The sequence below is a fragment of the Symphalangus syndactylus genome, chromosome 6 (assembly GCF_028878055.3).
Source record: "Symphalangus syndactylus isolate Jambi chromosome 6, NHGRI_mSymSyn1-v2.1_pri, whole genome shotgun sequence".
Classification (NCBI taxonomy): domain Eukaryota; kingdom Metazoa; phylum Chordata; class Mammalia; order Primates; family Hylobatidae; genus Symphalangus; species Symphalangus syndactylus.
The window spans coordinates 58,505,202-58,517,516 of record NC_072428.2 but is presented as its reverse complement, the minus strand read 5'-3'; the positions used below and the strand labels follow the sequence as shown (position 1 = coordinate 58,517,516).

Here is a 12,315-nt window from a genome sequence, read left to right as displayed (position 1 = left end):
GGGAAGGCATGGTTGTATTTATTTTATTTTTTTTTTTTGAGACAGAGTCTCACTCTGTCACTCAGGCTGGAGTGCAGTGGTGCAATCTCAGCTCACTGCCACCTCCAGCTCCCAGGTTCAAGCGATTCTCCTGCCTCAGCCTACCAAGTAGCTGGGATTACAGGGGTGCGCCACCATGCCCAGCTAATGTTTATATTTTTAGTAGAGACAGGGTTTCATCATGTTGGCCAGGCTGGTCTTGAACTCCTGACCTGAAGCAATCCACCCAATTTGGCCTCCCAAAGTGCTGGGATTACAGGGGTGAGCCACTGCACCCAGCCCGGCATGGTTGTAATTTGAAATGTGAGAAGGACATGAGATTTGGGAGGGGCCAGATGCAGAATGATATGGTTTGGATTTGTGTCCCTGACCAAATCTCAAATCGAATTATAATCCCCAATGTTGGAGAAGGGGCCTGGTGTGAGGCCACTAGATCACGGGGCCAATATCCCCCTTGCTGTTCTCGTGATAGTGAGTGAATTCTCACGAGTTCTGGTTGTTTAAAAGTATATAGTACCTCCCCACTCTACTTCTGCCTCCTGCTCTGGCCATGTAAGACATGCCAGCTTCCTCTTTGCCTTCTGCCATGATTGTAAGTTTCCTGAGGCCTCCCTAGCAATGCTTCCTGTACAGCCTATGGAAACCTGAGCCAATTAAACCTCTTTTCTTTAGAAACTAACGAATCTCAGGTAGTTCTTTATAGCAATGAAAGAATGGACTAATACAAATACTGTTCACTTTTACTAACAAATTTAAGCATTTCTACATTTTAAAATTGGCCTTTTCATAAATTGTTGGTAATACTAAAATATGGTACAACCCCTATAAAGGGGAATTTGGCAATATCTAACAAATCTACATTTACATTTACTCTTTAATCACAATCTCAGTTCTAAAAATTTACCCTGGATATACACTTTCAACAATACAAAAAAAATGTACATGGTTATTCAATGTAGTATTGTTTATAGTACTAAAATATTGAAAGCAATCGAGTACCCATCCCTTAGGACTAAAGTGAATAAACAATATTACATTCACAAAGTTGGTTACTATACAGTGGTAAAAAAGAAAAAGACATATCTCTATGAACTGATATCCTGATTTTCTGTATATATTAAGTGAACAGAATATAAAGAAGTAAGGCATGCTACCTTTTGTGTATGGAAAATGGGGAAAAAAGAAAAAAATTATTTATATATGTATATTTATGTTTGCTTATTTTTTCCAGAAAAATACAAAAAAGGATAAACCAGAAACTAATACAAAATAATTACCTACATGGAGTGAGGTGGCAATGTGATGGAAGAGATAGGGAGGTGAATAAGACTTTCTGAGTGTATCTATGATATCATTTGGATTTGTGTCCCTGCGCAAATCTCATGTTGAATTGTAATCCCCAATGTTGGAGGAGGGACCTGATGGGAGGTGACTGGATCATGGATGTGGATATCTCCCTTGCTGTTCTGGTGATAGTGAACAGCAAGTGACTGTCATAGTTTGAAGTTTGAATTCTGAATTATGTAAATATTTTACATATTCAAAAAGTTAAAATCAAGACAGACAGGAAATGGGAGGCACCTAAAATTGTATGCCAACAGAAACAAATAAACCAAATTCTGTATGTCACATTGACAACATTAAAAATGATCATTAATTTCAGTGACTTTTTCTTTCTTCTTCTTCTTCTTTTTTTTTTTTTTTTTTTTTGAGACAGGGTCTCATTCTATTGGCCAGGCTGGAGTGAAGCTCACTGATGCAATCATGGCTCACTGCAGCCTTGACCTCCTGGGCCCAAGTGATCCTCCCATCTCATCCCTCATCCTCCCAAAGTGCTGGGATTACAGATGTGAGCCACTATGGCTGCCCACAACTTACTTCCAAATTATTTAGCAAAAATAATTATGAGGAGAGAAGAGGGCCACAGAGGGCTAGATAAAGCAAATGTGGCAGAATGTTAACAACTAGTGAGTCTGAATTGATGGTATACAACTGTTTATTCTATTTCTTGTATAATTTGTTATATCAGTTTGAAAATTTTCAAAATTCAAGAAGTTCAACAGAGGCCTTTCTTACTTTGCTATAAAGAAATACCTGAGATGGTAATTTATAAACAAAAGAGGTTTAATTGGTTCACAGTTCTGCAGGCTGTGCAAGCATGATGCCAGCATCTGCTTGACTTCTGAGGAGGCCTCAGGGAGCTTTTACCCATGGCAGAAGGTGAAGTGGGAGTAGGCATGTCATATGATGAAAGCAGGAGCAAGGTTGGGGGAGGTACCACACACTTTTAAATAACCAGATATAACTCACTCACTATCACCAAGACATCACTAAGTTATTCATGAGGGAACTGCCCACATGGCCCAATTACCTCTCACCAAGCCCCACCTCCAACATTGGGGATTACACTTCAACAAAAGATTTGGGTGGAGACAAATATCCAACTATATCAGCTTTCCACAACAACCAGCTTTAGAAGGTGAGTAGGAAAACAAAAGCAAAAGCAAACAAAAACACAAGGAACAGCTAGGAACAGCTCATCAATCTTTCCTTAAGAAGAACTGTCCTGAGCAGAAGAAACTCTAGCCTGGTCAATTGTACAATTCTCTGAGAATCAACAAAAGTTATAGAGAACATTCTTGGGACACTGGAGAAATCTGAATACAGACTGTATATTAGATATTATTGTATCAGCCGGGTGCAGTGGCTCACGCCTGTAATCCCAGCACTTTGGGAGGCCGAGGTGGGTGGATCACAAGGCCAGGAGTTCAAGACCAGTCTGGCCAAGATGGTGAAACCCTGTCTCTACTAAAAATACAAAAATTAGCCGGGCGTGGTGGCACGTGCCTGTGATCCCTGCTACTCAGGAGGATGAGGCAGAGAATTGCTTGACCCCAGGAGGCAGAGGTTACAATGAGCCGAGATCGTGCCACTGCACTCCAGCCTGGGCCACAGAGTGAGACTCCATCTCAAAAAAAAAAAAAAAAAAAGATATTGTATCAATGATAATATCCTTGTTTTTGATAATAGAATTGTAGTTATAGAGGAGAATATTCATGTCCTTAGGGGAGAAATACTGAAATATTGTATCTGTGATTTACTGTCAAATGACAGGGGGACAAAGTATGTGTGTGTATGTGTGTGTATGTGTGTGTGTTTAGAGCGAGAAAAGAAACAAATGGTAAAATGTTGACAACTTGAGGATTTAGGTAAAGGATATATGGAAATGTATTCTATTATTCACATAACTATTCTGTAGGTTTAACATTTTTCAAAATAAGAAGTTGGGGTAAACATTTCCATAGTTCCTTTAGTTTTCTTTGTGTGGCTGCTAATTGGTTTTTCTTTAATTTTATACTTACATTTTTATACCTTCATTCTTGACCCCTTTCAGTCTAACGAAAAGGACACATGAATGCTGATCTATGCATGTTTCCATATAGAAAACTCTTCTATAATAAGATAGTTATTGCCTTAGGATAGGAATGAGCAAGGACAGTATAAAAGAGAAGGAAAGTATGGGCTTTAGAGAAAGAACAACTTATGCTCAAATTTTGGTTCCAAAAATTATTAATTATGTGACCCTGGAAAAGTTATATTTGACTAGGTACATACTAGTTGTTTTAATGACTGGTAGAGATTTTGGAGTTTATACTAATTATTATTTCAGGATACTGCTTGAAGACCTTAAATTTTCTTATGTTTCCATTCTGTAATCACTATAAAATCTGCTCTGTCCTTTTTTAAACTAATAAAAAAGGAATTATAACATTAACCTATCTCAGAGGGAATGTTAAAAAGGATAAAAAGTTTGTTTAATGACATTTATAATGAAAATTTCAATTCAGCAAACATTTATTGAGTTCTTGCTTTACTGGCACTGTGTTAAATGCATAGTTCTTGCTAACCTTAGGGAGTTTACCACTGAGCGGGGGAAACAGATCCTCATTATAATAAAAGTGAACTGTGCTAAGTGCTATAATAGAGGCACAGAGTATTAAATAATGGAAGGGAGTAAGCAGCTCATTCTCAGAAGGATTAAGAAAATGCTTCATAGAGGAGATAATGCAAAAGCCAAGAATAGAGGAATGTATAAGATTTCATCAGATACAGAAGGAAATAGTTTTAGCAAAGGTGCAGAGGAAAGAAAGATCATGACAGGTTTGGAAGAGAAAAAGAATTTGATATGGAATAGCTAGGTCTTCAAATATGTGTTATGAAATATAGGAGAGTGAAAGGATAACTTGGAACTGCATCATTTAAAAAAAAAAAACAGATCCAGCACTTTGGGAGGCCAAGGCAAAAAGATCACTTGAGCCCAGGAGTTTGAACCAACCTAAGCAACAGAGTGAGACCCTGTCCCTACAAAATATTTAAAAATTAGGCCAGGTGCAGTGGCTCACGCCAGTAATCCCAACACTTTGAGAGGCCGAGATGGGCAGATCACCTGAGCTCAGGAGTTTGAGACAGACCTGGCCAACATGGTGAAATCCATCTTTACTAAAAATGCAAAAGAAATTAGCCGGGTGTGGTCATGCACACCAGTAATCCCAGCTACTCAGGAGGCTGAGGCAAGAGAATCGCTTGAACCCGGGAGTCAGAGGTTGCAGTGAGCCAAGGTCACACCACTGCATTCCAGCCTGGGCGACAGAGCAAGACTCCGTCTCAAAAAAATAATAAAAATAAAAATAAAAAATAAAAAATTAGCCAGGTATGGAGGCAATTGCCTGGGGTCCCAGCTACTCAGGAGGCTGAGGTGGGAGGAGTGCTTGAGCCTGGGAGATCAAGGCTACAGTGAAAAATAATGGCACCATTGCACTCCAGCCTGGGGGACCGAGTGAGACCCCATCTTTAAAAAAAAAAAAGGAGTACCACTTCAGGCCAGGAGTTTGAGACTAGCCTGAGCAACATAGACAGACTCTGTCTCTACAAAAAATAAAAATAAATTAGCCAGGCATTGTGGCACATGCTTCTACTTCTAGCTAGTTGGGATGATAAGAGCAGGCTGGAGGATCGCTTGAATCTAAGAGGTTGAGGTTACAGTGAGCTATGATTACGACCCTGCACTCCAGCTTGGGAGACAGTGTTGTGGATATAAGAGGAAACACTATGTAGTAGAAAGAAACAGGAAAGAAAGTTACAATCTGACCTGAGCTTACTGTTTGCTTTCACATGTTTCTAGCTCTGTGTCTACACAAGTTATATAACTTCTCTGTGCTTAAGTTTCTATAAAGAATGAGGTTGGCCAGGCGCAGTGGCTCACACCTGTAATCCCACCACTTTGGGAGGTCGAGGCAGGAGGATCACCTGAGGTCAGGCGTTCGAGACTAGCCTGGCCAACATGGTGAAACACCATCTCTACTGAAAATACAAAAAAATTAGACAAGCGAGGTGGTGGGTGCCTGTAATCCCAGCTACTCCGGAGGCTGAGATAGGAGAATCACTTGAACCTGGGAGGCGGAGGTTGCAGTGTGCTGAGATCACACCCTGCACTCCAGCCTGGGTGACAGAGCGAGACTCCGTCTCAAAAAAAAAAGAATGAGGTTAATGGTAATATTAACTCATGTGGTCTTATGTGGGAAAAATAGAAATATACAGCACTAAAGCCATTTCTAAAGGGAAATGAATCTCTCAAGTGTGGAACCCGTGTAAGTTTGTGCTCCAGTATAACATAAACCACAGTCTGGATAACCTTTGTCAGACACATCACTGTCCCACATAAGTATCTTTGATGGTTAATTTTATGTGCCAGCTCAACTGGACCACAGACTGCCCAAATTAAATATTATTTCTGGGTGTGTCTGTGAGAATGTCTATGGATGAGATTAGTATTTAAATTGGTGGACTCGGTAGACTACCCTCCCCTATGTTGGTAGGCATCATCCAATCCATTGAGGGCCTGAAAAGAACATAAGGCAAACGAAGGAGAATTTACCTCTTTTTTTCTGCCTCACCATTTTAACTGGGACATCTCATCTCAATTTCTTCTGCTCTTGGACTGGGATTTAAACCTTCAGCTCCCAGGGTTTTTAGGACTTCAGACTTGCAGACAGCAGATCATGGACAAGTCAATTTCTTATAGTAAACCTGATTTTATATATATGTATCTCCTACTAGTTCTGTTTTTCTAGAGAGCCCTGACTAATACACTAGCTAAAGTGGTTATGACTTATTAACTGAATACAGTATAAACTCAGTTCTGCATATATAGATGCTCTATTAACTACACCACCACCTATTCTTCCCATTCTCCAACTTCACTCCGATGGAGCCATTTGGTTCAAGTAGGCTACATGATTTAAGGCTTCTTATTCCTCAGTTTTCTTTCATTCTGTCCCTTCTATATCTCCATGCCCTCCTATTCTTTTTACCAATCTAGGTATATTCCATCCATTATGATGTAGGTTGGCAACTAACAAACCAAACTGGGTGTCATGATCATCAATGAGTGCATGCAGTTCAAAACCAAGGCATGAACAAAGAATATGTGTTAGGGCTCTCTTGCTATGTGGGGCCTAATTTTGTAGGCATAACTGTTTACAATGCAGAACAATGTGATAGACTATACAACCTACAAAGTTTCCTTAAACCAAATGCCAGATAAAAATAAACATCCTCTGAAATACATAGCTGAGCTTGCAGAAAGGAAAGGGAAATTCCCAAAGGCCAAAGTGAAGGGGGAGTTGGAAATCAAAATGGTGAACTGATATTGAAGTTACCCTGAGGCAATATTGAAGTTACCCTGAGGCACTGCCATTCTCAGTCTTGCATTTTATCACACATTCTGAGACCCAAAAATTCCACCCCTTGGCAAATGAAAAAGATGAGGAAAGCTTTCTGCTCAGTCATGGCTCTAGAGGGGAAAAATGTCTCCCCTGATAATTTATAACCACAAACCTGCTCATACATCAGTTTGGGGCTCAAATTTACACTATCAGCCCAGTTTTGGAAGCCATCAGTCAAAAAATTAAAAGTGATCCCAGATTGAGAGTAACACAGGATACAGAAAAGATGCAAATATGAATCTTCCTTTATGGGACAGATCCCAAATGGCATAGTCTGATTATTCAGGGTTCCTACAAATAAAGTTCTAAAAAAAATTGTCAACTTAGAATACAAGACAAAATTAAAAAACAAGGACCTTTTCAGACAAATAAAAACTGGGAGAGATCACCAAGATATCCTTACTGAAAGAACTTCTAAAGGATACTAATTATACTAATTTCTTTTTATGAGTTGGAGTTTCACTCTTGTTACCCAGGATGGAGTGCAATGGCGCGATCTCGGCTCACCGCAACCTCCACCTCCCAGGTTCAAGCGATTCTCCTGCCTCAGCCTCCCAAGTAGCTGGGATTACAGGCATGCGCCACCACCACACCTGGCTAATTTTTTATTGTTAGTAGAGACGGAGTTTCTCCACGTTGGTCAGGCTGCTCTCGAACTCCCAACCTCAGGTGATCCGCCCGCCTCCACTTCCCAAAGTTGAGGAGACGACGGGGTTTCGCCATTTTGGCCAGGATGGTATCAATCTCCTGGCCTAAAATGAGCTGCCTGCCTTGGCCTCCCAAAGTGCTATGATCACAGGTGTGAGCCACCATGCCCAGCTGGATACTGATTTTTCTAAAAGAAGAAATTGACCTCAAAAGATCTAAATTACAAAATGAATAATAAGAAAGGCAACTGGTAGACACATGGACACATGGGTAAATCTAAACACCTGATTCCAGCAATGTAAAGAAATCTCAGTTGGCTGGGCGCGGTGGCTCACGCTTGTAATCCTAGCACTTTGGGAGGCCGAGGCGGGCGGATCATGAGGTCAGGAGATCGAGACCATGGTGAAACCCCATCTCTACTAAAAATACAAAAAAATTAGCTGGGCGTGGTGGCAGGCGCCTGTAGTCCCAGCTACTCGGAGAGGCTGAGGCAGGAGAATGGCGTGAACCCGGGAGGCGGAGCTTGCAGTGAGCCGAGATCGCGCCACTGCACTCCAGCCTGGGTGACAGAGCGAGACTCCGTCTCAAAAAAAAAAAAAAAAAATCTCAGTCAAATCATTAGCTCATCACCAAGGTAAATTAGCAGACCTCAGAGGCCACAAACAAAGAATACAGACTTTATAGTACCACATAGGAACAAATAACTGCAAAAAAATAGCAACAACAAACCCTCAGAATGGGAGGGGGAGTTGATTTCCGGTGTTGCCACATTATATTATGTAAAATGTCCAGTTCTCAAAAAAAAAGTTGAGAAATATAAACAAAACAACAAAGACATTAAGAAAGAAAGAAAAAGAAAGGCAGGTCCCTATGGAGATTTGGGGAAGCAGACAGTAGAAACTATCCCAGAGGAAGCCCAGACATTGGACTTACAGAGAAAGACTGTAAATCAGCAATTTTAAATATGTAATAGGAGCCAAAGGAAACCATGTTCAAAAGAACTAAAGAAAAGTATAACAATATCTTACCAAATAAAAAATATCAATAAAGAAATATAAATTGTTAAAAATAACCAAACAGAAATTCTGGGCCAGGTGTTGTGGCTCACGCCTATAAACCCAGCACTTTGGGAGGCCGAGGTGGGTGGATCACTTGAGGTCAGGAATTTGAGACCAGCCTGGCCAACATGGTAAAACCCTGTCTCTACTAAAAATACAAAAAGAGCTGGACATGGTGGAGTGCACCTGTAATCCCAGCTACACAGGAGGCTGAGGCAGGAGAATTGCTTGAACCTGGGAGGCGGAGGTTGTAGTGAGCTGAAATTGTGCCACGGCACTCCAGCTGTGGCAACAGAGCAATAGTCTATCCCCCCACCAAAAAAAAAGAAAAGAAAAAGAAATTGTGGAGCTGGAAAGTACAATGATAGAAATAAAAATGTCACTACAGGGGCTCAATAGCAGATAAGAATCAACAAAATTGAAAATAGGTCAATTGAGATTATCTAGTCTGAGACAAAGGAAAGAAAAAAAATGAAGACAAAGAATATAGACTCAGAGACCTGTAGGATACCCTAATGCCTACCAATATATTCATAATGGGAGTCACAAGAAAAGGGAGATAGGAGTAGAAAGAATACTTGAAGAAATAATGGCCTAAACTTCCCCAAATTTGATTAAAAAAACAATAATCTACATCTTCATGAAGCTCAATAAATTCCAAGTAGGACAAACTCAAAGATATCCATACCTAGACATATCATAGTTAAATTACTATGATGTGTTTTGAAAGCAGTTAGAGAGAAGCAACTCAACAAGTCCAAGGGAGCTCTAATAATGCTAATGGTTGATTTATCATTAGAAACCAATGAAGCCAAAAGGTGGTGGGATGGCATATTGAAAGTGCTGAAAGAAAAAGACTATTGATCAAGAAATCTATATCCAACAAACTATTCTTCAAAAATGAAGGATCTACTTCCATCATTACATCATGAGGAGCTCCACTGACCCACTCCTATGTGAAAAATTATTAATAATAACAACAAAGAAAAACCCAAGCCAAGAACTCAACAAAACAACAACAACAAAACCCCTAAAGCCTCTGGAAATGGTCCTAAGAGCAAATACCCAATGAATAAACGTGTATTCAAGAAAATCTGGCTGGGTATGATGGCTCATGCCTGTAATCTCAGCATTTTGAGAGGCCAAGGTGGGAGGATTTCTTGGGGTCAGGAGTTCAAGACCAGCCTGGGCAATGTAGTGAGACCTCATCTCTATAAAAACAAAAAAAATAAGCCATGTGTGATTGCTTGCCTGTGGTCTTTGCAAGCAAAGGAGGAAGATCCCTTTCGCCCAGGTGGTGTAGACTGCAGTGAGCCATGATCTCACCACTGCACTCTAGCCTGGATGACAGAGGGAGACTGTCTCCAAAACAAAGAAAGAAAGAAAGAAAGAAAAAACTGTAAAAAAAAAAAATTTGCTGCAATGGACTTAATATGTGTGTGCCTTAAAAATGTATATATTGAAACTCTAATCCCAATGTGATATTATTTAGAGGTGGGGCCTATAGGAGGTAACTGGGTCCTAAGGGTAGAGCCCTCATGAATGAGATTAGTGCCCTTATAAGAAGCCCAAAAGCTAGCTACCTCTCTTTCCACCATGTAAGGATATGAAGAGAAGTTGGCTGTCTGCAAACTGGAAGAGGGCTGATACAGTTTAGCTGTGTCCCCACCCAAATCTCATCTTGGATTGTAACTCCCACAATTCCTGCATATTGTGAGAGGAACTCAGTGGGAGGTGATTGAATTATGGGGATGGGTCTTTCCTGTGCTGCTCTCGTGATAGTGAATGAGTCTCATGAGATCTGATGGTTTTAAAAACGAGAGTTTCTCTGCACAAGCTCTCTTTGCCTGCCACCATCTATGTAAGACGTGACTTGCTCCTCCTTGCCTTCTGCCATGATTGTGAGGCCTCCCCAGCCATGTGGAACTGTAAGTCCATTAAACCTCTTTTTCTCCCCAGTCTCAGTTATGTCTTTATCGGCAGCATGAAAATGAACTAATACAAGGACCAGAACCTGACCATGCTGGCATCCTAATCTCACACTTTCAGTCTCCAGAACTGTGAGAAATAAATGTTTATTATTTAAGGCACTCAGTCTATGACAATTTTTTTTATAGAAGCCAGAACTCATTGAGATATTTGGTAAGACAGGTAAGAATCGGTGCACATGTACAGTGGAGGCGTCAAGATAAATGCCTCCCTGCCCCATCCCCATTGTGAGGCACAGACTACTCTCCAGACTGCCGTAGCCAAGAACACAAGACTCTTTCTCCCCTCAGCATCTAGCTGGAAGGCTTCCTTCCCAGGAGGAGCAGGACTTTAGTGCCTCTCATCCTGCCCCCATCTTTCTGTTGTTGAGACTACATCCCAGGTGAGTGGGGTCAAAAGGTAGAGGCTCCCTTGTTTTGCCCAACTTACACTCATGGAAAGGAGGCTCGACCTTGGGCACCGCACACTGAGAATACTTGAGGAAATGCAGGGAAATGCAAATCAAAACCGCAATGAGAAGAACACTTCACACCTAATAAGATGGTTCTGATAAAAACAAAACAATGAAAAGAACAGTGTGTTGAGGAGGAATGTGGAAAAACTAGAACCTTCCTATATTCCTAGTGGAGATGTAAAATGGTGCAGGTGCCTTGGAAGATAGTCTGGCAGTACCTCAAAAGTTTAAACACTATATAACCCAGAAATCCACTCCTAGGGACACACCTAAGATATCTGAATGATGTAATTTATAGAAAACATCCAGAATAGGCATATCTATAACAACAGAAAGTAGATTAATCATTTCTAGGGGCTAGAAGTGGTAGTGAATTGGCACTGACTGGTAGTGGTTATGTGGTTCCTTTCTGAGGTGATAAATATATTCTGGAACTAACGGTGGTAACTGTTGTACAAGTTTATGAATATAAATCACTATAATATCACTAAAGGGGCATTGAATGTAAGAAGTCCATTGAATTGCATACTTTAAAAGGGTGAATTTAATGGTATATGAATTATATCTCAAAAAGACACAAGAGAAATAGTTTTTCACTTAGTCATTGCAGCTTAGGAGGTTGGAAATCACTTGGTCAGCCTCATGTAGTGTCAACCAAAGACTAATATCTTACCTCAGTTCCTGTTTCTCTCCAATCCCAAGTCCGACTGCCCCCTGGCCATACTTTGCAGTCCTTATAGGTTGTATTAGAGCCTTTTACTTTCATTTGCCCCCATGATAAGGAAGCAATTTCAGGGGAAGTCATAAGGAACTTCACTGAAATCTAAAATTAAAAGAAAAATATACTAAATCAGTTATAAAGTAAAGCTGAAACAGTTTCAAAATACAGTGATAGTAAGCCCTGATTCTCCATGATTTAAGAAGCATCTTTTCATTTACGTGGTTGTCACTTCTTCTTTAGAGGTCTAAAAAGTAACTATTATTCCTGGAATGCTGAATCATCCAACCATAGAAACAGATACTGCAATTACTTATCAGACTCCAGAGGGAATCCTCAGGATATTTTTGAGAGATAAAATTAAGAGATGAAGATTTACTTCAGCATGACGGAGTGAGGTTGACATATTCTCTCCCCAAGAAGAAACTATAAACCTAGAAAAAAACTGTCAAAACCAAAAATTTGTCACTCTAGAAGTAAAATTAAAAAGGCACATACCACAGTCAGAGAAATGCTTATTCATGAAGATCACTGAATTTCAGATAAGGACAACAATTTTTTTTGTTGTTCTTGCCTGGAACAACCCCCATTCCACCACTCCAGTTCTGTTGTAAGTGAAGTTCA

General features: G+C 40.3%; 1 protein-coding gene across 4 annotated transcripts in view; it reads right to left on the bottom strand.

Moving 5' to 3' along the window:
- The window catches only part of AAMDC (adipogenesis associated Mth938 domain containing), a 52,430-nt gene that overhangs the window by 18,402 nt on the left and 21,713 nt on the right, over positions 1-12,315 (bottom strand). For all 4 annotated transcript variants that reach the window (XM_055283054.1, XM_055283053.2, XM_055283052.2 and 1 more), the window contains one exon: positions 11,647-11,796. In XM_055283054.1, the coding sequence (XP_055139029.1) occupies positions 11,647-11,778 (132 nt within the window). In that variant the 5' untranslated portion in view covers positions 11,779-11,796. The remainder of the gene's footprint in view (positions 1-11,646; positions 11,797-12,315) is intronic.